The sequence below is a fragment of the Alligator sinensis genome, unplaced genomic scaffold, assembly GCF_000455745.1.
Source record: "Alligator sinensis unplaced genomic scaffold, ASM45574v1 scaffold391_1, whole genome shotgun sequence".
Classification (NCBI taxonomy): Eukaryota; Metazoa; Chordata; order Crocodylia; family Alligatoridae; genus Alligator; species Alligator sinensis.
Window position 1 is genome coordinate 2,010,575 of NW_005841889.1, and position 27,691 is coordinate 2,038,265.

Below are 27,691 nucleotides of genomic sequence, written 5' to 3' on the forward strand. Positions count from 1 at the left end.
TCAGCAGGGGATTGTGGCACTGGCGGGGCAAAACGATCGTGTTTGCGGGGAAAGGACCGCGCACTGAACAGTGCAAATAAGTCTTTTCTTCACTTTTTATTGCTCGCTGTGAGTGAGACGCGGGCCCTCAAAGTGGAAGCGTCTCTCTGTTTGGAGGCGAGGAGCCGGAAGAAAGCGCCGACAGCAAACCCAAAAGTTGCCCTGAGAAAGACCTGGGTTTTGCACATGCTGCACTAAATCGCTGCCTCGAAAATGAGTGCATTTGGATTGAACACTGTAACTAACCAGTGTTGATCGTACGTTGTGCAACGGTCGACATGATCGTACGCACGAGGGACCGGTGCCTCCTCAGTCGGGGGGCACCCGCAGAGGCCCGGTCAGGGGGCACCAGCCCTGCCAACAGCATCAGGGTTGGCCATCAGGAGGCACTGCACCCCCGTGCACCCTCTACCAGTCGCCTTTGATTGTATAAATGCAGTAATTATTGTACACCTGGCAACACTAGACCATGGCACGGCATGGCGATGCCCCTCCAGGACTGCCCCGCCGCACCGCGGCCGCTTGCCCCTAGAGGGCCGTGAGCAGGGGCCGGGCAGGAGCTGCCCCTATGAGTTGCCCCATAGGGCTGGGCGCCGGGACGGGGTGTGAGAGGGGCTGCGTGTAGCTGTGGGGGCAGGAAGGTCACACCCCAGGGCGGGAGGAGGAGTTGGCTCAGGGCAAGAACCGCCCCCCCAACCTCCCCCTTCCTGGGCCTTAGCGTTTGAGAGGGAGAAAGTTTGTCCATGCAGAAAAGGACAGGGGAGGGGACATTGCATCCTGGGATGCTGTAGGACTTGGGTGACTCCTCTGTGGGGAGCGGTCACAGTTAATGGAACAGGAACTGGGTTACAAGGATGGCAGAGGAACCTGTCCTGGAGTGGCGGTATTTTAAAGTGGCGGCCTAAAGTGTGCCCAAAACTAGTTCCTGGTGTTAAAGTATGGACAGTCCAGGGGTTAAAAGTGCTCAGAGCCACCTGAAATCAATGTGTAACAAAGGCAGACTGAAGTGAGGCAACCAGGCTGTGCCTGTGCCAGGTCGAGGGAGGGAGGGGGAGGTGAGTCATTCAGATCCCCTGACATGGCCTCGCTGGCTGTTAACACTCATAACCTTTCTGGGGTCATGGTCCATTTCCTCTCAGTATTCCCAACAGGGTTTGTATCCCTCATTCAACAGTTTCCAGTGCTAGTATGCAAAACCAAAGGATTTCCCTGATGTAGCACAGACAGGATGAGGAAGAACATGAAAAGAGTGTTGAAATTTAATCTCTGCTAAACCAATATTGTGACATTTGTTAAGCTCTGCTTAGCTGTGACATTTATATTGGAGCCTACCCCTATTATTTAACCTTCTTTCCTAAAATGCTGCTCAGGCATGGGCAAATCTGGGGCGGAGGCGAAGCACTGGTGCACTTCCACCCCTGTTTGATACCCAAAGTTTAAAATCAACTGCCTGGCAGTGGCAGCAGCATTTCTGTTCAGGCATAAGCAAGCAAGTCAATTGACATTCAAAACTACCTGATTCCTTCTAAACTCTTCAAGCCTCAGGTGTTAACGTCCCTCTCCTTTTTAATCGTTGTGATGTTCCACTAATCAAGCTAGCCTTTCTTCTGCAGTTCTGCTATCTGTTAGCTGCTTCTGTTAATGTCATTCCTATTTCATAGCCTAGCAGGCTGCTTTTAACTCATTCTAATAAAGTTATATTTGTGTTTCCTTCATTCTTAAATCCTAGCCTTCTAGTATATTTACTAAAGCTTCTAGTTTCATTTTGCCTGGAAAAAATGTTTTCTGTTATATGAGGTGATACAGCACACCATCTGCACCTCCCTTTTCAGAATCCTGGATCCACCCATGCGTGCAGATTCCTCTGTAAAATGAATATAGTTCTGCTCCATCTTTCACCAAGAAGTATCTTGATTCCAGGAGCAATACTTACTGATGGATTTTGTTCTGACAGAAAGAATCCAGAGATTTTTGTATTGGCCAAAAGTAAAACTTTGATGTATGGAAAGGAGTTTTGTCTTTCACTTCCTTTCAGGATGAAAGCCCCTAGGTTTTTCAGTAACAATTTACGATTAGACGAATGTGATTAGCTTAATATGACTTATTTCCTCAAAGATCCTTAGTTGTTGCTCTGCCCTGTTTTGCACTTTCTAAAGATGACTGGCTGCTAGTGACTCCTCACCTCAACAATAAACGTTTTCAATGGGCCCAAGAATGACTGACTAGATATAGTGTAATGGGCAGGGTACTCAATGCTCAGGGAGATCCAGTTCTGTCAACTAGAGCAACAGATGGAAACACAGCCTAGAATAGGCCAGGGCCTGATATTCTGGATACACATCCGGGCTGTGGAAACCCAGCTATAAATATAGTTTGTACAGGTGCTATGCAGCACTTCTGCATCAGTGCCATTTCCAAACCTTATTTTTTCTGGAGAACACCTTGTAAATGTGATGCTTTAGTTCTAGAGCTCTAGTTGTACTATTTTTTTGGTCTTAGTTTCTAACTTACTGTGCAACCTTTGACATCACTTTATCTTACTTTCCCTTTATATGCAAAGTGCTTGCATCTTTTAAAATGCATTATAAATAGACAGGCATGTTGAATAATGGAACTGTAAAATCTATAAAACTCTATGCCACTCAAATGGCATTTAACTGCATGTCTAAAAGAGCATAAACAAGTGAGCATTATATTATTATGTTGGAATGACAGCTAGTCCTATTAGATAGCCTTGGAGACAGATGTGGATTTCCAGCTTTACCTGCAAAATGACACATCAGGATTTTAAACCACGTGCTGTAATAGTCCACTATGATATAACTCGAAATATTATTATACATTTTAATTAGGATATCTTTTTTTGTTCTAGGGGAAAATCTTTCATTCTATGTTTTAAGGGACAAGACATTCTGAAAAAAAGAGAAGATACATAAGGAAAGATGTCTCATTTATTCAAAGGAGTTAAAAAGTGTTCTAGACTTTCTGTCAGTCAAATTCACAGAGTAACAGGATTTATATTTAAAACACACATATTGAAAAACTTGCTAGGCCACATGAAACTCTCACACACATTTTCTAAACTTACTTCTGACAATACTGGCTCTTTTAGTTACATCATTGTTGGAGCTGGATCAGCAGGTTGTGTATTAGCCAACCGGTTGACTGAAGATCCTCTCAGTACTGTACTCCTTTTGGAAGCAGGCCCTAAAGATACCCTTCTAGGTAGTAAAAGATTAATGTGGAAGATTCACATGCCTGCTGCATTAATCTATAATCTTTGTGATGATAAATATAACTGGTATTACCATACAACACTGCAAAAGCACATGGATAATCGAATTATGTATTGGCCAAGGGGTAGAGTGTGGGGTGGCTCTTCATCTCTCAATGCAATGGTATACATCCGTGGCCATGCAGAAGACTACAATCGATGGGAAAGAGAAGGTGCTGTGGGATGGGATTATGAACATTGCTTGCCTTATTTTAAGAAAGCACAGGCACATGAACTAGGTCCTAACCAGTACAGAGGTGGGAGTGGAAAACTGCATGTGTCAAGAGGAAGAACGAATCACCCGCTTCATCAAGCATTCCTAGATGCAGCCCAGGAAGCTGGGTATCCTTTCACAGATGATATGAATGGTTACCAACAAGAAGGATTTGGCTGGATGGATATGACTATACACAAAGGTAAACTATTTTGAGTTACATGGATACATGCGCGCACGCACACGCGCACACACACACACACACACACACACACACACACACTTCCCCAGAATTAGGCAGCCAAAATTGGGGTAGGTGTTTTAAGTGGGAAAACTGATTTTCTGCCCTGAAGAGAAGCATGAAGCTATCAGATGACTAATACTTCTTTTTTTCTTCCCACAGCAGCTGCACGGAGGGAGGGATGGAGTCCATCGGGGCAGATCCAGGGTGGGTCCAGGGGTACAATTGCACCCTGCTTGCCCCACACAGATTTTAAAATCAGCTTCCTAGCAGCAGCAGGGGCATTTATATTTAGGCAGTCCTGACGGAGTCACTTCACTTCATGGCTTTATAATCTACCAAATTCCTGCTCTTTGTTCTTCACTATGCAGATGTTAACAACCCTCTCTCCTTTTTAATGGTCTTAATTCCACTATTCAAGCTATCCTTTCTTCAGCATTTTGCCGTCTGTTAGCTATTCCTGGGCTCTCTCTCCTATTTCACAGTCCTGCAGACTGTTTTTAGCTCTTTTCAAAATCCTGGATACAACTTTGGAGTCCAGTCTTCAGCATCAGCTACGGTTTCAGCTTTTCAGTTGAACAGCAAAGAGCTGCTAACAATTCACCCATGAAAGAGTTAAAACTGTCACTTTTGCCTGAGCAGGAAAGGGAGGATATGACCATAATTCTGAAAAAGTCATTTTTTCTTCCTTCTCCTTTCCCAGACCAATGTGCTGCCTTATTTGGGGGCATGTGGTATGTGAGAAAATACCAGGGAATGTGTACTATGCTCCTAAATACTGACATTTTATAAGACTTGCTTGTATTAGGGGAGGAAATAACCTGGAATAGCTACCATAGAATAGTTATTCTGCATTAGCTGCTGGTTAGAACACATTTATTCATCACTGAAAACTGTTTGTGGTTTGTTTATTTAAATAAATAGCTATTATATTTAAATTTACACCCTAACCTATTTTCAGTAGGTGTACTGTGTAGACAAGCCCTAAGAAGATTGTAAGGTTCTGATCCTGTTGAATTTGATGGGTGTCTTCTCATTGTCTTCACTGGAAATTGGATCTAAGTTTCAAGTGCCAATACATGTCTGAAGAAAAGGCTTTCACAGTGCTAGTAAACAATCTGTTTACCTTTGTTCTTTTAGTTCTCAAATTTAAATGTTTTCCTTTGGTCTTTAAATAAGAGAACTTCCACTTTTAACTGTAATAGGGGAACAAAGGCAAGGAAAAGTCTTGAGGGTGAATGAACACAGACTATTTTGATGCTAGAAAATATTAATGAAAACCTATATTTTGTAGGTCAAAGATGGAGTGCAGCTAGCGCTTACCTTCACCCCGCCATATCACGCCCAAACTTGTCAGCCAAAGACAGAACCCTTGTAACGAAAATTTTGTTTCAAGGGACCAAAGCTGTAGGGGTTGAGTATATCGAAAATGGGCAAACAAAAAAGGTAAGAATTTTTATTTCCTTGCCTGAAAGAAATTGGTGAAAGCAAAATTAGCCTTTACTGGGCAATACATCACAATTTCAGTTTTACGGTATTTTAGGGCTGAAATCACTATCCATCTCTAGAGTATGATTCTCTTTTTAATTATTTTAGGGAGCATACTCTTTCCTTTGTATCAGCTTGGATTATTATCAGTAGATCCCCTGTACTAAAAGAGGGAGTGGATTAAAGCAGTAGCACCTAACCTTCTGGCCCTGTGGGCTAGATCAGTGGCACAAGGTCAATCTGTGGGCCAGACCCCATGCAGGTGAGCATGATCCAGTGTGCTGGCTCAGCTGTGCATGCTTGGATCTAGTGCATAGGGCAACATTATCCTGCCTGGGGGGCTCCCCGTGGGTCTGGAAATTTGACAGTAGGGGATGGCAGTTTTTTCTCCTGCCCACGGCAGGGGGTCGGACTAGAAGATCTACAAGGTCCCTTCCAACCCTACATCTATGAATCTATGAAAGCTGCCACTGGAACTGGGAGCCCTAGCCTTGGAGAGGCATGATTTATAGTCCCAGCAGGAGTGGTACCCAGAGCGCTGGAAGTCAGGGAAAGGAACTCTTAAAAAAGACTTTCAGCCCAAAAGGGCCATATGGGAGACCCTGAGGAGACAAACACAGGGTGTGAGATGTATGGCCAAGAGGGGCAGAAACAAGGCTGAGCCAGGGACCTGGGAACCTGGTCGCCTGAGACTAGACAAAACCGAGAAGCAGGTGAAGCCAGATAATAGCACTGAGTGCACTCAGAACTGATGCATGATTCGTGACGTAGATGGAGCATGGGTGTGGCTGTAGGGGTGGAGGGAGACCACGAATTTAGCCCTTATGGCTCATAGAGTGCAGTGGGAGTGAACCATGAGGAAGAAAGAGAGCACCTAGGCTCACCAGCCTCTGAGGGCGCCTCCCTTCATCCAATTTTACAACAAGATGTAGGAGACAAGGGACCAGAGTGGGACCCTAGGAGGTGAGGGCAAGAGCCAGGCAGGGTTGAGGCAACCACAAGGGGGTGTTACAGCAATCCCTGGTGCCTCACATGGTGCACTACTTCATGGTAGCTTGGTCCATGGATTTGTGAGCTTAATCCAACTTCTGTGGAACAGGTGTTCGCAGCAATCCTAGCAAGGGGTTTCCATGCCAGCAGTCAGACACTAAAAACTGAATGGGATCCAGACCAAAATATCCATTGACAATAAGTAATTGTTCCTCTAGGTCAAGCTGGAGGAACATTAGCAAATCAGTGTAGGGAAATTACAAAATCAGTGTAGGCAAGCTTATATTGCCATTGCCTCATTTTAGCTGGTCTGAAGATAAACACAAAACTTCAGTCCCTGCTGCCCTCAGTCTCTCACCTTTCATAAACACTAAAAATTCTCAGGTAAACTTTTCTTTGAATATTTTCTCTGATTACTGAGCATCTAACAAGGAAATTCCTTAAGAATTCAGATATTATTTTATAATTCCACAATAATAGTTTAGTAACAGTGAGATATTGTAATAAGAATATACGTTAACAGTGGAGAGCACAAATACTGACAGTTTTTCACTGAAGTACACTAAACCCACAGGACTCAGTATGTGTGAAGGAACATCTGATAAGTGTTAAAAGATAATATAAATAAGCTGGTATTTGATCTCCTAATATGCAGAATGTCTGTTCTTTTCTGAATCAATTAGAATGACTCTTTCCATTAATGATGTATTGCAAAAATTATACAATGGGAGCTGTGTGTCTAAAGGAAGATGTTGGTAAGAGAAAGTACCTTGCATTACTTTGCATATTCTTTCATTATTACAGTGTGTTTGGAGAGTAGGGTCATAGGACAAGTGTAGTCCTGCTGATGTTGGCTCTCAAAATAGTGTACTAAATTTGGAGCATCAAGTTTACAAGCTATAGAAACTGGTATAGTTAAGTTGGGCTGCTTTGAACAAATGCAGCTGAGGGGCTTTAAGAGCCTGGATTCTGCTCCTATCTGCCACTGACTTCTTGGGTGATATTATATGTCTCTCTCTGATCTTTTCTTCCGCAGTTCTGCATCTCTAAAATAAGAGATAATAAAGATTATTACATATATTTGTAAAAGTCTTTTAGCTTTCCAGACAGAGAGCACATCAACATGAGATGCTACATCGCCCTAATGATGAGCTACACTTCTGTAGCTCGTTGCTATGGTGAGGTAGGGTCAGTGCAGTAGCATGGGAAAAAAACCCTAGCATGGGAAAAAACCTTTAGAATTAGGACTGCTTCGTAATGCCAGTTATTGCCCAGTCATTCGGTACTTGCTTAGGTAACAATTTTGCATTCCGGTGTGGTAACAACTATGCAGTCTGGTGCACATGTAGATGTGCAGTTTGGCACATGTGTAGATGTGCCCAGAATGTGGTAAGTAGCTTCAGGTAATTATTTTTCTCTGTCTTTCTGCCTGGACCATTAATATATTAGGGACAAACATGCTGCTTAGTACTTTTTCATTCTTCTGCAAAGAGAACTCAGATTTCTGTTATTCTCTGACATTGTTTTCTACTGTTTCTAATTTCAGATCAGGGAATCTAGGAAACTGCATCCATTTATTAAAGTTATAAAAGGTGTGGTCTGTGTGACAATATTAGAGTTCAACTTTTAATTTTATTCTGCTAGAACTTAAAGCTCACAGAAGTATGTAAATACTTTATTTTCTTGCATACAACATGCACCTTTCCCCCAAAAACCAGCTGCTGGAAATTAGAGTGTGCATTATTTGTGAGAAACGCAGTAAGAGTAAATGTTGCCACTTAGTGGGTGAAACCAAAAGTAAAATCTGCTAGGATCCACAGGGAACAGAACAATGAACAGGCTTGAATCCCTGGATGCTGTAGCTGTGATACTTACTACAAAGAAAAATCTTTTTTCCTTCATTCTGCGTTTCAAACATGAGGTGTACATTGTATTCCAGGATATGGTGTATGTGAGAAAATATGGTATGTACTCTGGTATTCATGATGATTTCTTAAGGAAAATGGCCTGTTAACATGTTTTTTTCTTCTGTCTTTCTGATAGATATAAAAAAATTCACACGTCTTTACCTTTCTCTTAATATTAGAAAATTAGTTCATTCCTACTTAATTTTTTTTCATGGGGAATTCTATGGAAGACAGGACAGGAAAACTTGAAGTTAAATAATATTGGAGAAATATGCAGGGGTGTGGCAGGACACCTGCAGTGCCTGCCACTTTAAGTTTCTAGTTGGCAGTGGAATAGCCAGCAGGTGAGTGCTAGTCTCATCAAGGCTAGCACATGACCCTAGGAGGACCCCGAGACTGACTGAGGGGGTGGAGCAGACTCCATTTTAACCCAGGCCCTCAGAGAGAAGCAACAGTCTGAGCTGGGCAGGCAAGGAAGTAACATCAGGCTGAGCTGCTCTTAGAACATCTTGGAGGTAAGTGCAGGAGATATGGGGATGGTTTGGAGGTTCCTCGTCCTGGGTATGACCTGAAACTGCACCCTGCCGGGGAAGGGTGGCTTGGTGGGACTTCCTGTGGCAAGCGAGCCCCCAGGAAATGCCAGGTCAGTTACCTCCCTGGTGAAAGGCGAGGACGGGTGCCTGAAAACCCCAAACCCTATGTATGACCAGGTTACCAGCAAAGGAAGGGACCATGGTCAGACAAGCCCAGAGGGGGACACCTGAGCCCCGTATAGTGGGTCCAGGCACAGTGTAAGCTACCTGAGTCCCACAGGGTACAAGACCCCAAGCAGGCCAGAGGGGCTGAGCGAGTGAAGCAGCCCAGAGTGGGGCTGAGTATGGCCCTAGTGAGGGGGCAAAAGGCCCAGTGAGGGGCTGAGTGTGTAGAGTGGCCTAGTGAGGTGGCCAAAATGTAAGTGGCCCAGTTGAGGGCAGTAAAATGAGTGGCCCCAGTGAGGGGCAAAATACTGAAATGGGACTACAGGAATACCGGATGCATCAATATAGAAGTACTGGATATGCCAATATAGAATACTGGATAAAGGATGGAAGCCCCGGTGTGTGCCACCTAACTGGAGGCCAGGTGCTAGGCCACATATATGAAGGCCTGGTGTGTGCCCAAGGTTGGAGGCTAGGTGCTAGGCCAGATATGGAAGGCCCAGTGTGTGCACCAGAAGGGAGGCCAGGTGCTAGGCCAAGAAACATTTGTGAGGCATGGGACACGTGTAAGGAGAGGTTGGAACGTGTACTAAGGCCCTTGGCATCAGGAGGGCAAGCAATGGGCAGCCTCCTTCCTTAGAAGCAGCAGTCATATTGTTTTTCATCAAGGCATGGCAGGAGAACGATGCAGAGGTTTAGCCTTGAACAGGCGGGCAGCCAGCATTGGGACTCAACCCTAAAAGCCAGCCAGTTTCAAGGGGAAACTAGATTGCACTGAGATCAGAAGATAATTTTTTAGAGTATTTAAAAATTACGTGTTTTTTAATGTGACACCTACTTAATTCCAACACTTGGAGAAGGGGGAAAACGTCATTGCTAAAGATTCACTGGCATGATTCAGAACTTAATAAAGACACTGGAAAGATTCCTATTCACGCAACTGGACATTGGATCAAGCCCTAAGAAGTCATTGAGTAAAATCAGGAAAGATGATCTGGGCAGTCCTGCCATTTCTGAGATTCAAAAAAATAGGCATAAAAGATGTTGTATCTTCTAAATTAACAACAACAACAATAAAAGGGAACCAAGTCAATATTTTTTTCTTCTGCAAGTCACCTTTCTGTGCAATATATGACTATATAGAATGTAACATATAAGCTGTGAATAAGTGAAGGATTTGCCTTGGGTACAAATACAAATGCTGGTATGATTTGAACTAATGACCTAGAGTAAATATTGGGAGTACACATTTAAGAACAGCATTATTTAAATAAGCCAAATATTTACTTAGAAATAAAATGAGGACACAGTACGTGACTCACTAAAGATTCTCTGGAAGTATTTCTGTTTACACTGTTGAACATGCTTTAAAGATTTCACAATATGGTGCAAAATATAACTTCAGGAATTGATTCAGCAGATCTGAATACTTAATAGATTAGTTCTATTATACCACACCATGTCCAAGGGAGACTAATATTAACGGGGAGTAAAATGTCAGAGTTGGGTGTGCCTTCACTAACAGCAGGTGATTTAGGAGAAAACAGTTAATTAAAATCAAAAACTCTTTTTAAGTTTTCTCTTAAATCTAAGTTTTCTCATAAAAAAACTTGCCAAACATAATTTTCCTGAGGATGGAAAAAGAGATAGGAATGCTCCAAATAAATCCCACTGAAGCTAGCAGTGACCAGATATTATAACTGCATCATGGCTGTTTTGTCCACATGGGATGGGCTTTGTAATCTCAGTCCATTTTCTTCAGAATAGGTGCTACACCACAGAAATCCTAGCAAGAGGTGCTGCCTGTAGTGAACCCTTCAAAAGGAGACAGTACTATAAAAAATAAACGGTACTTGCTACACTGGTATGTGATCACTTAGTGCCATTTCTAAACTTAAAGCAAGCAAGTGACCACAGCCTAAATTCTATACAAATTAACAGTAGATTTAAGTTCTAGCATTAACAGATAATCAATGGAAAAGTTGCCACCTTGAGCTTTCTTTCATGGATTGTACTTGGCAAGACGTTAAAATGATGAAGGGAACTCTTAACGGTATATCATTTGCAAGTTGCTCATCATATGCTTAGCCACAGTTGACATGTGTTGGGCTAAAAAGAGCACAGGGTGCTGTTCCTTCTGCAATGCTCTATAGCTCTAAAAGGCAAATGTTTAAAACTAAATGCTAACTCTTGCATGATAATATTTAGTAAAGACACTATCAACCAACTCTTCAGAGTATACAGTGCCTTATCAGGCCATGAAATCTCTCAAGCCAAAGGACAAAATCCTTCCTTTGGAATACTGAGCATTTAAAAGTGTGGAATGAAGACAGCTGCATGTGATTCAGGGGGGCTGAATAGAAAACTGCTGTCATGTTCCCTTAACAAATTCTGGGCTCCCCCATATCATCTACTGTCAAAGGCAGCATTTATAATCTTATATGAAGATCAGTCCACTAGGGCACACAGCACATAGTTTGCTATTGAACACATTAGTGACTTTTCTCATCTAACAGAGAGCATTGAGCTTGAGTTCTTTAAATGATTCTCAACCATGGTGCTTTGGCACCCTGTGGTGCTGTGAGATCATTTTAAGGGTTCTGCAGAACATTAGTGCTATCATGTGTGCAAACACCTACAAATGAGTCACAAGATAAGGCCAGAGATTTCAAATAGGATTGCATTGTACCTAAACCATTTTTAACCTATTACGATCTCTTTGAGTTCTTTGCAACAGAGGAGTTGCTCTGCTATTTTTCTGTAGTCAAAAAATGTGTGGAAGTTGAGAGCTAATATTTTATTAGGGGTGCCTTGAGTCTAAAAAGGTTGAAAATCTCTTGTCTAGTAGCTACAATGAGGAGGAAGATGAATGGCTACAGTAGTAAGGAAGTAGCAGCCTCCTAAATCACATGGGACAGTAAGATTTAGATCTAAAGCGGCAGTGCTAATCTGTGTAAGTGAAAGCAAGAAAATTTAGAATCTTTGGTTCTTCTGGCCAGAAATATTGATGGAACAATACTGAAAATACTAGATCAAGTCCTGGTAGAATAGGTAGGGGCTGGTGAGATGAAAATGTCAGTCTCTGAAGATCTCAGCTAATGTTTAGCAGTATAAGTAGCAACCAGCTGAAAGAAGCACATTCTTAAGGCAACGTGTTGGAAAATCTGTTGTATAAAACAGCATATACATACTGTAGCAAATAACTATATGAGGGTTTCAGCAAGACCCCAAAAGCTGGTGAAATGAAATATTAGCATCTGTTGAATTAACAATGGGACAAAAACTCTTGACAAGAGAATGTGTTGTGCTAATATTTTACAAAGCACCTTAGAATTCAGAGTCTCTTATGATCCTTGGGCCAAACGTTTTACACCTGCTTGAGTCCTTGAAAAACTTCGAATACAAAAGGTGGTGGGTCCTCCTTGCTACTTTTTTATGACAGTTTCAAGACTAAGATGAGAGTATGGTACAAAGAATAAATCAATTACTGGGTTTTTAGAGGCTTGAACAGAATGGAATAGGTTCATGCTTAAGTCTACCTAATAGGTGGAGTAGGACCTGGCTGTTTGCTTTTAATTTACTCATTGTTACTAAAATGGAACACGCTCTGTCTGTTCCATTGTTTGAAACTATTGTAGACCTCAGTCCTGGCAAGAAGCATGTGAATGTACTGCTAAATATGTTATCTGATAGACTGAATGTTTGTTAATAGATTATAAAACACTGTTCCGTTCATATTTTGTTCCAAAGTGAAAACCCAGTTTTTCTTGTCCTCACAAGCTCTTAGAAAAAATATTGGTATAGAAAGGTATAGCTTATTTAGAAAGGGTAGAAAGAGAAAAAAAGGCAGGAGGAGGAGGTAGAAGTTTGCGGTATGCTGAAAATATCTGTATAGTTGTTTGCTCTGAAGTTCAGGAACAGCCAAGTGGCAGAGCTGTTTATATTTCTGGTTGAAAATGAAAGGGTAAAATAACAGGGACAGTGTCATGGTAGGAAGTAATGGTGGACTGGGCGTTATGAGCCATTAACAGTAGCATTAAAAGATAGGTCCTGGTGGTAATGAGGGACCTTAACTGCCCAGACATCTGTTGCCAGGTCACAGTCCATTAGCTTCTTGGAATGTGTTGAAAACAACTTTTGTATCCGAAGGTAGAAGAGATTAGTAGGACAGCAGCTATTTTAGCTTAGCTTCTAATAGGTAGGAATTGACTGAGATATTAAAAGATAATTTAGAGAAAAAACATTCATGAAATGATGAAGTTCACCATTCCAAGGGAAAAAAAGGTCTGAGGACAGTGGAATAAGGATAATTAACTTCTGACAGACTGCAATGAATTTAGGAAATGGTTGAGGTACAGTCTCTTGGGAAGACAAGTAAAGGGATAAAGATTTCCTGAGAGTGCGCAGTGACTAGGAGTGACAATGTAAATGTACACTGCCAGAGAAAAGCCAGGGGGCTATGTACATGTGGCATGGCAGGAGACACCATTGTGTGGATTGTTGTAACAACCTGAGCAGCAAGGCCAGCAGTTTGCTGCTAGCAGCTGGGAAAAGAACACCACCTGGCTGGAGCTGCTGCTCATACCATCTTGGAGGTAAGGGCAGGAGCCATGGGAATGGATGGAGGCTCCTGGTCCTGGGACGTGACCTAAAACTACACCCTGCTGGGGCTGGTTGTTGTGTTGGGACTGCCGGTGGCAGGGAAGTCCCCAGGAAATGCCACACCTGGGGTCTCCCCAGTGAAGGGTAAGTATGGGGCGCCATAAAGCCTCAGCCCCCATTGCCTTGTGGGGGACCTTATGGAGGGAAAAGGCTACGGGAGCAAACCTCAAAGTCAAAGCAGGAGCCCAGGCTCATGGTGAGTCCTGAGATGAGGCCCAGGTCAGGAAAGCTTGAGGCAGCTCCCAGACTCATTGTGAGCTCTGAGATTGCATTAAGGAGCTGGGTGTGAGGTTCCCAGGGAATGGGGCCCTAAGCCAAGGGAACTTGATGTAAGGCTCCTCAGGTAAGGGGATAAGGGAATTTGTGAGACCCAGTACAGGGCAGGGGATTGAGGCCCCAGTTCTGGGGCATGAGGGGACTGAGAGGGTCCTGAGCCGGGCTTGGAGCCCTGAGTTGGTAGGAGCTTGGAACCCTGAGTAGGCAGGGGCTGGGAACCCCAATGGATAGAAGGAAAGTCCAGTGTGAGGGCACAGCAACTGCGAGCTCCAGTGGGGACTGAGAGTCCCACGTGAGACTGGACTATGGGTCCCAGTGTAAGGACACAGGCTTATAGGCTGGGTGTCAGGACAAACAAACTAAGGCGGAGTGCTACGTTGTGGATGCCATCTGTGAGGCATGGGACACCATACAGGGGAGGTCAGAGCCATGTATATAAGCCCTTGGCATCAGGGCAAGTAAATGGGTAGCCTCCTGCCTTATTAACATCTTATAATTGATACCAACTAAGGTGTGGCAGGTAAAGTAGGTGTGTGGTTTGCCTAGAGACAAGTAGGTGGGTCAACAATTTGACTGGCCCTGGAATGCCCACTTGTTACATTTGTGCATTAGATATCATAGCGCCTTTACCTGCATGTGTAGAGGGGGCCAAATATTAGGAAAAAAATTCTTTTAGGGAGGTGAAAGAGTGGAACAGCTTACCTTGGGAGGTTGTGGAGTTTCCTTTTTTTGAAGGATTTTGGAAGAGGTGAAACATAACTATTGGGGGTGATCTAATTAAACATGAGCCTGTCTAAATAATAGTTTCGATTAGATAAGGGGCAGGCAATTATTTCGGGTGGAGGGCCACTTGACGAGTTTTGGTGAACTGCCAAGGGCTGCAAGGGTATTGCCGCACCTTTACAGGTGCCCCGCCCCCTGGTCATCATCTTGGGACTGGAAGTCCTGAGCCCTGACCTTTGCCACAAGAAGTCCCTCGCCTTGCCCTTAGAAGTACTCCTTTTGGGAAGTGGGTTTACATCTTGGAATTGGAAAAAAACAAATTATATACTAAAAATCAAACATTGACAATAACATTTTAATTTTATTAAAAAACATATTTTGCCCTGATTTGTGTGGTGTATATAGAGGTGATTGCATAATAGCTCAAAATCAAGTATTTCTCTTGTATACTGTGGGGGGCTGTGGGGGTGTGTATGTGGTGTGTGAGGGAGGGTGTGTTTGTGGGGATGTGGGTGGGTATGGGGATTGTGGGGGATCTGGGGTGTGTGGAGGGGTGGCTGGGGGTGTGTGTGGGTGCATAGCAGTGAGTGGGGCTCCCTCCAGAGGTGCATGGGTGTGCATATGAGGGGGGGCGTGCATGTGGGGAGGGGTGTGGGTGGGTTTGGTATTTGTGGGGTTTGGTATTTGTGGGGAAATGGAGCCCCACTCGCATGTCCCCCTTAGCCGGTCAGCCCCTGCCTGTGACCTGCAACAGCCTGGAACCTGCATGCTCTATGGCACCTCCCCACCACTGGCACCAGCATGCAGCCCCATCCCTGTCCCACTCCCACTCCCAACTCACCCCTGCTGGAGCACATCAGCCGGGACCTGGGCACAGCCCCGCCCCACACCTCCTCCACACTGCTGGCCCGTGGTGTGTCCTGCTGCCCCCTGGCCACACAGCAGGGCTGAGGCGGCTCCACAGCTAGACTGACTGACTTTTTAAGCAGCCCAAGTGGCAGTGGCTCCTTCCAACTATTGCCACCACTGGCCCCAGCCGGGCAGTACTGTCAACCAAGCCCAGCCCAGCGCACCCTGCACCTGCTCCAGGCTCCGCAGTGGTAGCGCGGGACAGAAGCTGTTGCTTACTGTGTGGGAAAAGCAGCCCCTCCCCCTTGCTGCTTTTGGCCATCCCTGCTGCAGCTGCCTGGAGCCCACACTGGGCTTCCCCACATCTGCTCTGCACTGCCCCCACAGCGCCACAGGGCAGCCTGGAGGCAGTGGTGACAGCGGCGCACCACCACTGTGCGGGCTTCCCGCACAGATGCAGGGAAGCCCGGCGCAGGCTCCAGGCGGCTGCAGCAGGAACAGCCAGCAGCAGCAAGGTGGAGGGTCCACTTTTCCCACACAGTAACCAATAGCTTCTGTCCCACACTACCGCTGCTGAGCCTGGGCAGGCGAGCCTGGAGCAGGTGCACGGCAAACGGGGTTGGGGCTGTGCAGTGCAGGTCCCCACTGGTACCACGGGATTGGGGCCACTGTTTGGGGCGCAGCCAGAAGGAGTTACTGCCACCTGGGCTGCCTAGAAAGGTGGTTCAGCTGCGGAGCTGCCCAGGCACACTGCACACCCAGGGGGCGGCAGGACGCACCACAGCTGAACAGTGCCTGGGCCAGGCAGGATCAAGGGACCTGACACAGGCTGTATTTTGCCCACCCCTAGATTACATGATGTCTTGAGGTCACTTCCAGTCCTGTTTTTCTATGTTTTTATGATAAAACAGGCAACACATATGGAATAATAAAAACAGGAACAGATACAATTCCAATAAAACGTGCCTTTAAAAAAAGCCTCATGGAAATATCAGGGTTTTTTTAAACTTAATTTAAACAATTTAAATTTTATTTTTAATTTTCAGGTTCTCGCCAATAAAGAAGTGATTTTAAGTGGAGGTGCTATAAATTCTCCACAGCTGCTTATGTTATCTGGAGTTGGAAATGCAGCTGATCTAAAAAAAATAGGGATCCCGGTTGTGTGTCACCTTCCTGGTAAATATATTGTTTTTATCTTTCATCTCCCTAAGAGCTTGGTTGAAAGCCCACTAAAGTCATTGCACTGACTTCCACTAATTTCACTGGAGTTAGAACTAGTGTCTGTGGACTGAGAACAGCTACCATTAAAATAAGTTAAAAAACTCCCATTGATTTTAATGTGCCTTTCCATATAATGATGTATGAGACCCATGTTTATCAGAACTATAGTAATAGATAAATAATAAAACCCCTTTATTGTAAAAGAAATTTTAATTTAGAGCTATACATTCACTTTGATCCACAACCGATTGGCTAAAGAAGCTAAAAAACATTTTATACAAAGATGGAAAGTGTAATGTAGACCTTAGCACCTTTGGGTGAAAAAGTTGCTACCGTGGCAGATGATAGTTCTGCAACTGTTTAGCTGACTATTTGCATTTGTTACCCTATTTTTGCTCACAGTTGTACAAACTGTGCAAAATAAATACAGAATTGTAGACTTGTGTTATTAGAAAAATGCTGTTCAAATTAGCCCTATTAGGTCCAAGATTCAAAACATCTTGAAGCTAAACATGGGGATTTTCTTGTATCCTTCAGAAATCAGACTTCAGTTGGATAAATACATCCCATAGGATTGAATGTGCCCCGTGGGTCTTGTGTGTTACATCCTTGCCTGTGTTAGGGGTTATTTCCGTTTCCTTTCAGGCTAGTCTGTAATAGAAAATGTATCTGCTCTATGTAAGTTTTACTATTTGCTTGTATGCAATTTCTTGGATGTTTTTTCTGTTTCATCAGGGGTAGGCCAGAACCTTCAAGATCATTTGGAAGTGTATGTTCAGCAGAAGTGCATCAAACCAATTACTCTCTATAAAGCCCAGAAGCCTATTAAAATGGCAAAGATTGGTATAGAATGGCTCTGGAAGTTTACAGGTATGTAAAACCAGCACAATTCAGTTCTATCGGATTACCAGAATTGGCTTTTATCTAAACTGCACATGCCAGAATGGTAGAGCCTTTCACATGAAACTTTATTATTAACTACTCTGTAGAAATTTAAGAATTGTAAAATATGGGAAAGATTATGTAGCTTCTTTAGCTTTAACCTGATTTATTTCTTCCAAATCAGATTTTTTTTTAACAGATAAAATGTTTATAGTAACAAATTAGGTTGAATTTTATACAATTTTGTTTTATAAAACTACTGTTGCATTCATGGGGGACTTTTTTGAGTGTATGCCTTTGTGTGAATGTGTGCTCTGTGAGCCTCTGAGAAAAGCTATTACCATAAATGAAGCTAGCTGACAGAGAAGTTATTGTCTAGCGAGCAAATATACCTGATTAAATTCATACTCTATAAAGTTACCTCACTCCACAGTCTAGTTCTCCTAAAACGTATTTGGAAGTTCTGAATGGCCTTTGATATATAATACGCACGCTTTCTTAACAGCGGTTTGGTCCTAACTTCCACTAAGATGAATTGCCAAGATTTTTCTTAGTAAGTAAAATATGTGGGCCAGTATCTGTGAATTTACATCCTGTGCATTGTCACTGTTTTAGCATGCTGGCCCACTAATCTTAGTTCATATGAATGGCTTATTTATCACTTCAAGTCAGTATTTGGCAAGGGCTGCATTGTGACAGCATAGAAACCCAAGGAGAGTGCAATAAAGCAATGTGGGAGGGTGGGAGGGTGACCTAGTTCTGTTGATCTTTTACTTTCTGTTGTATTTTCTTTTTCTTGTTGAATCCTTTTAGCTTGCATTATAGTTGCTTTAGTAGGCTTCTGGTTAACTAACGTGACCTGACTTAATACAAATGAGGCTAAGGGAAGTAGTAGTATAAAAGGAACTGAGCCACAGGCAAGAGTCAATTGTAAGAAAGGCTCACTCAGAATTTGATTAGTGAAGGTCAGAATGTTCCAGTTGGACCACAGTATGGCACAAGAATATTGCTTTTCTGATATACAAAAAACTAGAACTCTTGGTTCCAAAATGATACCTTTTATTAGACCAACTGGAAAATGGCAAGAAAATTGTCCTTTTCTGCAAGCTTTTGGGAATCAAAGTCAATTTATCAGGCTCTGGGAAAAGTGTAGATGGTACAAGGTGGTAAAAAGTCCCCATAGGTAGGAAATACACTTCATTTTTGCACAGAAGGAGCTGAAGATGGAAGTCTGTCCCTCTGGGTCCATGAGAGTGTCTTTGTGAGCTGTGTTGAGTACACCCCTGATTGCTTTTCTGATTGCATTTGTCCTGGTCTGATCAAGTAATATTGTAGGCCTTTGTTTAAGGAAGGGGTTAAAAGAGGTCTCAGTGTTCTGAGACGTGTTCCTCTGGCATTCTTTGCTGAGGTTCCTATCTCCAGACATAACGAAGTTCCAGCATCCCCTAGAATTAGCTTCTGAATTTGGGTAAGATCTCCCAAACAGGCTGGCTACATGTTAGAAATTTTTAGCAGTTTAAGATCTTGAGATGTTAAGAAGTAAGACTGCTTATTTTTGTTTGCCTCATAAAAGTGTATCTAGATATGTATGCAGGGGTTTAGGTTGTAGCTGTGTTGGTCTAAGGACATAGATATGTATAGCTGTAGTTGTGCTATTATTTATTTGCTACCAATATTCATAATTTGAACATTTTAATAAAGTTTGCTTTTGCATTCACTTAATTGATGATGCATTTTGCTGAGAACAGGGCCTGTCAGAAGTAACCTTCAGACCCCTAAATCTCTTCCAGGGGTCAGCACTTTGGATGGAAAAGGGTCTCCCCTTTGCATTCCATGTAAAGACACATTCCATGTGTCTTCTACTGTAAAAACAGTGGTGCAGCAAGAATACATATATGTATTGTATTAGGTATTAATCTGCAGAAATTACTCCCGCAAACCAGCCGGGGACTCAGGAGTCACAATCTGGCCATTTGAGCTACTTCATAGGCAGTGCAACAATGCCTTTTACAACAAAGATATTGTAACATCCCACTGTAGCCAAAACTAACTGGGATTTGTCTGTTTATTGATGAACAAGAAGATAATGTACACTGCATGCATTTGTAGTCAGTTGCACATGGATTTACATTCCTTGTGGTTTCGTTCTTTATCTGACATAATCATATGTATTGGACAAAAGGAGAGGTGAATTGTTCATGGAAAAATGCTAAAGAAACAAGAGTTTAATAGAAATGCGTTTGTTTTTCTTAGGATGTTTTGGAATGTTTTTCCTTTCTTTTGTTCTCTCTCTAGGTGATGGAGCTACTGCCCACTTGGAATCTGGTGGTTTTATCAGAAGTCGACCAGGTGTTTCTCACCCAGACGTTCAATTCCATTTTCTTCCTTCTCAAGTGATTGATCATGGCCGTGTTCCTCCCCTGGTGGAAGCTTATCAGGTGTGTGGTTCAAGGATGTAAGTGATAAATGACTAACCTGATTGTCTTCTATAATGAGACGACTGGCTCTGTGGATGCGGGGAGAGCAGTGGATGTGATATACTTTGACTTCAGCAAGGCTTTTGATACGGTCTCCCACAACATTCTTGCAAGCAAGCTAAGGAAGTATGAGTTGGATAAATGGACTATAAGGTGGATAGAAAACTGACTGTATTGTTGGGTTTACAGGATACTAAGCAATGCCTTGATACCTAATTGGCAGCCAGTATCGAGTGGAGTGCTCCAGACTCAGCCTTGGGGCCGGTTTTGTTCAATGTCTTAAGCGACTGGAAGATGGGATGGAGTGCCGCCTCAGCAGGTTTGCAGATGACACCAAGCTGGGGAGGTAGGGCCAGGATTCAGAGACCATGACAAATTGGAAGATTGGACCATAAGAAATCTCTTGAGGTTCAAGAAGGAGAAGTGCAAAGTCCTGCACTTAGGACGGAACAATCCTAAGCACTGGTACAGGTTGGGTACTGACTGGCTGGGCAGCTGGAAGAAAAGGACCTGGGGGTTACAGTGGACAATAAGCTGTGTGAGCCAACAGTGTGCCCTTGTTGCAAAAAAGGCTAATGGCATATTGGGCTGCATTATTAGGAGCGTTGCCAGCAGATCGAGGGAAGTGATTATTCCCTTCTATTCAGCACTGGTGATGCCACATCTGGAGTATGTATCCAGTTTTGGGCCCCCCACTACAGAAAGGATGTGGACAAATTGGAAAGAGTCCAGTGGAGGGCAGTGAAAATGGTCTGGGGGCTGGGCCACGTGACTTACGAGGAAAGACTGATGGAACTGGGCTTATTTAGTTTGGAAAAATGAAGACCGGGGGGCGGGGCTTCGGGTGCTGAATCGATTTGGAGGAGATTTGGCCTGATTCAGTGGCTGAATCTCCAAATCCATCCAATTGGGACCAGCAAAAAGGTCTGAATCAATTCAAAGCTCTCTGAATCTTTGGAAAAGATTCTTTGGAAAAGATTCGGAGAGCTTTGAAGATTCAGGCAGTCTGACTCCATGCTGGTAAGTAGGGGATGGGGGGGAGGGAGGGCTGGAGGAGGAGGGAGGGGACCATGGAGGATCCCTACCAGACCCTATCCCCTGTCTGCTCCCCTTGACCCCTGCCTGCTCCCCCAGCCCTGCCCCCACCATGGCTGCCCTGCCTGCCCCAGCCTGCCCTGCCTACCTCCACCTAGGCACTTTAAGAAAAAAAACAAAACAATAAAAACCCTGGGACTCACCACTCCTGCAGTGGCCTCGGGGCATTGGGGGGCTTGTGCAGAGCACCCCACACAGCATGGGGCGGTGGGGGGGAAGCAGAAATTGACCCCACCCACCAGCAGGAACTGGTGAGTCTGGGAGTCTTTCTTGGGTTTTTTTCCCTAAAGGGCTGAAGCTGGGGTGGGCAGGGCAACCATGTGGGGGGGGGCAGGGGGGCTGGGACAACAGAGGGTGGTCAGGGGGGCTCATGCAGGGCCCCCATGCAGTGGGGGGCAGCAGGGATTGCCCCCTGCCCAGCAGCACCCAGTGAGTCCAGAAGTTTTTTTTCCAAGTGCTGGGAGCTGGGGCGGGTGGGATAGCCATTGCCAGGCTAGGAGAGGGGCTGGGGATGGGCCTGGGTGATTCGGAGATTCAGCCAAATAGATTCAGGACAGTGATTCAAATCATCGAATCGAATCACTGTCCCCCGAATCAGAAGCAAATACTAGCTGCTTCACACAGGCCTAGTACCCAGGCTCATGAACCAAGACGTCACTATGCTGGACAGATATGCTTGGTTGTCATATTCGATTGATTGATTTTTTTTTTTCAACCAATGTCACAGAACCAACAAGAGAAGATGCTATTTTAAACTTAATTTTAGTAGGCAGTGAGGATCTTACAGAAGAGATGGTTATAGAAAAATGTCTTGGATAACAGTCTTGTAAATTATTATATAATTACAATAATCATGTGGGCAAGACATACCAGCCAAGATGTAAGGATCTGTTTACCTCCTCTCAATGCATAGATAGGTGGGGTTTTTATTGTGCTCTGAACCCATCGGTAGTCAGGACCATCAGAGAGATGGTGCTGGCTAGAGATGGGATATTGGGTTAGGTGTACATGTGTTTCTGAGACATCTCCCAAATTCCTTGCTTGTGTGTCTAGCTCAGAGTTAAGCTGGTCATCACAAATTCAGGGCTAAGCTGGCCATCACATTTGAGACCAGGAAGGAATTCCTCCTTCAAATCAGATGGGCAAGGACCACTGAGGTTTTTTTTGCTTCTTTCAGTAGCAGGAGCCATGGTTCACTTCCTGGGGCCAGCTGGGTGTATTTTACTTAAGAAAATCCCTAGCATCGTAGGGTCCTAATGTCTCGTGGTCTCTTGTGTTCCTTTCATGCAGTGCACTATTTTTTATCTTTTGTACTAAAGATCGTAAGTTTGTTGTAGGCTGTTAAGGGGGTTTTGTGGCTTGTGTTGTGTGGGTGGGAGGCTGTCCCTGTGGATGCCTGGAGTTTATAGCCTTTTATGTAGTAGCCTATCATTGCAGGGAACTGATCTTGATGACCCAGATGGCCTCCTCCAGACTTCTGTTTCTAAAGATTTTATAATCTAAGCAATTATGGCTTGTGGGCCTGATCCTCAACCATTCATGTTAGTGGAGATAGGATTATGCCCTTGCTTGGAACAATATTGTCTCCATGTAATTTCTTTCCTAGTTATTCTTTATTCATGTTTCTCAATATGCAGTGTGTGCCAAAAGTCTGTATTACACACCAGGGAACTGTCAGTATGCACATTTGCTTCCCCTGGCTAGTCTTTTCACTTCATGATGATAGTAATTTGGTCATCTAAATGCTGAGCTACTGATGCACTGGAATGGTGGCATTCCAAATGAAAAGAGCAGGTGTTGTCCTAAAAATAATATTTTTTCCCTTTGCTCTGTGTACAACCAGATAGTTTAACAGGGAAAATGTTCTTGCAGTGGCCTCTACTTTTTGTGCTCCCTGTTTAACATTTTACATGTGCAAAATCTCTTGGGAGAGTCCATGCTTTTCAAAATTGCTTTGGCTTCTTAGAAGTGTCAGCTGACTTTTTGTCATGGAGTGTGTTGGGGCTGTTGCAGGTCCATGTTGGACCCATGAGGAGCACAAGTGTGGGCTGGCTCAAGCTGAAAAGTGCAGACCCAAGGGACCATCCTATCATTGAACCTAATTACTTGTCAACAGGTAAGTGCATGATTCCTTTATTGAGCTGATTTCATTCGGTTCTTTTCCTCATTCTTCCCATGCTCCAGGGAGAAATAATCTGTTGCTTGCTTGTGGCAAAAGTTAATCCCTGCTCTGCACTGTGCTAGCTGCCTGTTGCTTACAGTAAGTAATAATTCTGTGTATACAGTGGTAGTACCATCCACCAGAATCCCATCATACTAGGCACTGTATCAGCACAAGGCAAAAAGATGGTTCCTTCCCCCTCTCAAAATTATAGTCAAATTGAGTCATAATTCTTGCTTGTTCCCTGCAAGTTCTTCCATCTGTATGGGAGGGGGAGTAGTAGCCACCATGAACATTGCTTGCCACCCCAAGCTCAGACTGAGGAGCAACCAGGTAGCCTGTGCAGGGGAATGAGGGGGTGGGGGGTGTCTCACTGCTCCCCTGCTTAGGTGCACAGGGCAAGTGACAACTTAGTCCATACTGAGGACACATACCTGAGTCTGGGAAAAAAAGTTGTTTGCTCTTTTCTTAACAAGACTGAGCCCTTATATTGTGCATGGATTTTTCCTTTTCTCAGCTTGGCATTCTGCCTTGTACTAACATGTACTAATATAACGCGATTTGGGTTTTGTTATGTGCAGGGAAGTGTTGCAACATGTTTCTGTGTTTACAATCATTTTGATTTCTCTCTATGCAGAAACAGATGCCTGGGAATTTCGTCAGTGTATCAAGTTGTCCAGAGAGATTTTTGCTCAAAAAGCTTTTGAAAAATTTCGTGGTCCTGAAATTCAGCCAGGTAGCAACATACAGTCTGATGAAGAAATAGACACTTTCATAAGACAGAAGGCTGATAGTGCGTATCATCCTTCTTGCACATGTAAAATGGGGCAGTCCTCTGATACCGGTGCTGTAGTTGATCCCCAGACTAAAGTAATTGGGATTGAAAACTTGAGAGTTGTAGATGCCTCCATAATGCCTAGTATTATCAGTGGGAATTTGAATGCGCCAACCATCATGATTGCAGAGAAGGCTGCTGATATAATTAAAGGGCTCCCTTCGCTTCATGAGAAAGATGTTCCTGTATATAAACCTCAAAATTTGGAAACTCAGCGCTAAACAATATGCCTGCCATTTATTTTCTGTGGTTTTTTTTCTTTACTCATACACGGAATTTTACCTTAGGCTTCTCCAACAGAATAAATTTGCGATTGAAAAAAAAGAAAAAAAAATTACAGAGGGTATTAATTCACTAACTGTCTGACTCTAGTTTTGAATACATATTTTTTTTATCAATATGTTCATGAAAACTATTCATTTGTTTAAAATTTGTGTACATGACCTGCTTTTAATGAGAGTTATTCTGACGAGGGGCAATTCTACCATTTGAAACAGACAGTCATGGGGGAACAGCTAGATTTTCAGTACCTTTGTGGTTTAGCATGGGATGGAAAGGGTGGATATCAACCATTTTGCAGAGGACAGTAAAACCCCCAGAATTGCTTTTGTTCCTTGACAATTATTTAGCGAGTGAGGAAGGAAGGTTCAGTCAGGCCATAAGCCTAGCATGTGAAGTAAGTGTTGTCTATTTATTGGAGTAAGGTACATCAGCATGAAGCAAGGAGAGCAGTATCCCATACCAAGAAATTTCACCACAGCTGTCAGTGTCAGTGCCATTTATTTTATCTCATGTAATCTTTTGTAATAATGTGGGTAGAGTCGTATAGGGTACTGATCACTGTTTCAACATTAAGGTGGAATTGTACTAAATGGGGGCGTAAGTATTAACATAATGGTATAATTAAAAAGAAAAGGAGGACATATATATTTGACAAATATGGCTGACTTCAGAGCCTCTAGAATAAGTGTAAAAATGGAGTTGATAATTTAAAAATATATACAAGGGCAACTTTTAGAAACATTCTATTTTTTGGAGTTAGCTTAATAGCATTCAGTTTGCAATTTAACCTTTTTTGGCTTGTGTTCCTATATATTGAATAAAGTCATAGAAGGGCATGGATTTTGTCTTCGCACAGCTTTAGGTGGTAAAGAGACTTCCAAAGTCTTGGGTTCCAAAGAATTGGTTTATTCAATAAAGTTCCCAGTTACCTTAGAAAGAGACCTCTTCCCAGATCAACTCTATATTTATATGCATTTGCTCAGTTAATTTGAAGATTTCTGGCTCATTTACCTTTATGAAAGAATAAAGGTAATCTTGGCTTTTGGGTTTTAATCTAATTTGTTCCGATTTTTTTTCCCCCCCCTGAGAATTTTTTTTTTTTAAAACAGAAACCTGTCAAGGAAACTTTCTTGAGCCACCGCCTGGTGACGTGTGATAGACTAAAATATACGAATCAAGATCAAACCAGTGGAAATCACAGTCTTTTTCGCCCCTCACGGGTAGTACCTGAGAAAGGAAGGCAGGCTATAATTTATACTTAGGGGTTGATCCTGAAGTCTTTACTGAGGAAAAATTCCCACACATCTGACAGGAAGTGTTGCTTTGGGAAATGAGTGCAGTCTCAGTTCCATAACTGTACATTAGGGCTAGGTACCGACATTTAAAAAGCCCGAGGTAGAATCGATCTAAGTTGAGCAGTGTTCTGTAAGTGGCATAGTTTAGATTGGTAGCAAACAGAACACACGTTCGCCCTGTGTGGAGAGGAGGCACAAATCTAAGAACAGTTTCTGACTTTTTTAACCCAGTCTGGGTGCTGAACTTGTCTGTTATGGGTATAGGCCAGGTTTGCATGCCAAACGAGTATGGACCAGTTTCTAATAATTTATACTGGTAAAAGTGTAATGTCTGTACCTGGTCTAGGAAGTTGTGGAGTCCCATCACTGGAGATTTTAAGACTCTGTTAGATGAATATCTGTCAACAATAATCTAGGTATAATGTATCCTGCCTCATGCAGGGGGGCTAGGATAGACTATCTTTTGGGGTCACTTTTAGCTGTATGTATCAATGATTCAGTACATTTTAAAAAGTTATTTGCATCCCACTTTATATTTCCCAATACTTTGCTTCATGTTTATGATAAAGAAAAATGTGCATCATCTTTTGCATAATCCATCATTATTACCATTACAATCCTTGGAATATTTTTCATATTAGTGCTTTAACTTGCATAATCAGACTAAAATGTGAAGCATTCAGAATTAATTTTGGTTATTAAAACAGGATATATCTATCTATATCCCTCTGTGTGCACAAGAGGAATGTATGTATGTACACACACATCTGTAACAGCAAAGAAGTCTGTTGAAATACTATATATAAGTATATACATTTAAATTCTGTTGTAATGTATATAATATAAAACACCTAGGATAAAGACTCCTGTGCTGTTATAAAAAAAAATGAAGAACTGAGCTGCAGAGGTATTTGGATTTATTCTATGAATCAAAGGAAATCTTACAAATTCAAATTGATTATTGAGCAAGTAGAGTCAAATTTTAAAGCAAAGGCTCCTGTGGTTCAGACATCACAAAAGATAGCATTAGCATAAACCAGAGACTTATCAGCCTGTGAAGGAAAAACATGCCTATTACATGCAGTAAGAGAACGTTTTAATAGTAGTTCAGCAAATAGCAGACATTAGAAATATATGAAAGGACAGTAAATGCAGATCTTGGGAGCTGCAAATAAATAACTTCCTAACAGCCTGCTTAGGAGTTCCAGTGAAAAGAGGGATAAATTTATTCCAGAAAAATGGAATTTTACACCATTTGATTAGGTTATAAAACCTGCTGAGTCAAAAGTTGGCTAGAGGGACAACTGCAGATGTTTTAGACAGATATTCCTACCTGGTGCTGCTGCAAAGCAGGGATGGTGGAGCCCTGTTGTTAACTGAGGAAAGGACACGATTTGTCAGAATAACTGCATAAAGAGTAAACAGTGATACTGAAGGGAGAAGATGACAGAAATGGACACTGTTCCAGAAGGAGTCAGATAACCCTTTTCTGTATGATGTGTTCTTTTGCAATGAGGAAAGCAACAATAATATTTAAGGTAATAGATGATCTACTATGCTTTTAAGTCAACCCATTTGAAGCAACTGTGCCTGCATAGAGATGAATTATGTCCTTTGTGCCTTTGATTGTGTAATATCTTCACTTGGCACTACTGCATTCAGGATAAAGATATGCAGTGGGTATCTTAATAGCATTTAGAGTAACCAGTACCAAGATATAAAGAGTGCTGTGTTTTGGACAGACTTGTCACAGTACTCTGCAGTTGATGTACAAAACATTTTTAAGAAGCTATGTGTTGGTGGAAGTTCTTTTATTTGAAGATTAATAGCATAGTATATGCCAGGCTTGCATTTTTGGCATGCAAGGCAGGAATTGTTGTTTATGTAACTGCAGAGGACTATCAAGCTATATCGTTCTATAATTACGACCATACACAGTTCCATCCTACATTGTGTTGAGTAATTACAGGTCAGGAAATGGCAAAGTTAAGTTAGCGTGTACAGCTGCAACTGTCATTTTTATGTACGCATTGCTGCATGGTGCTATCACAATTAGTTTTTCACGATTCTTTCAACTCTTTC

At 42.9% G+C, this 27,691-nt stretch overlaps 1 protein-coding gene across 4 annotated transcripts in view; it reads left to right on the forward strand.

Annotated features, from left to right (window-relative positions):
* CHDH (choline dehydrogenase) overlaps positions 1-27,683 on the forward strand; it is a 28,979-nt gene extending 1,296 nt beyond the window's left edge. For 3 of the 4 annotated variants that reach the window (XM_006017987.3, XM_025197099.1, XM_025197096.1), the window contains exons 2-8: positions 2,912-3,729; positions 5,063-5,214; positions 16,408-16,537; positions 17,318-17,452; positions 19,760-19,902; positions 23,050-23,152; positions 23,835-27,683. In XM_006017987.3, coding sequence (XP_006018049.1) covers positions 2,982-3,729; positions 5,063-5,214; positions 16,408-16,537; positions 17,318-17,452; positions 19,760-19,902; positions 23,050-23,152; positions 23,835-24,253 — 1,830 coding nt within the window. In that variant the 5' untranslated portion in view covers positions 2,912-2,981 and the 3' untranslated portion in view covers positions 24,254-27,683. Of the gene's footprint in view, positions 1-6; positions 467-2,911; positions 3,730-5,062; positions 5,215-16,407; positions 16,538-17,317; positions 17,453-19,759; positions 19,903-23,049; positions 23,153-23,834 lie in introns of those variants that run through there. The other variant, XM_025197098.1, reaches the window with a different exon arrangement.
* Positions 27,684-27,691: the final 8 nt, after the last annotated feature.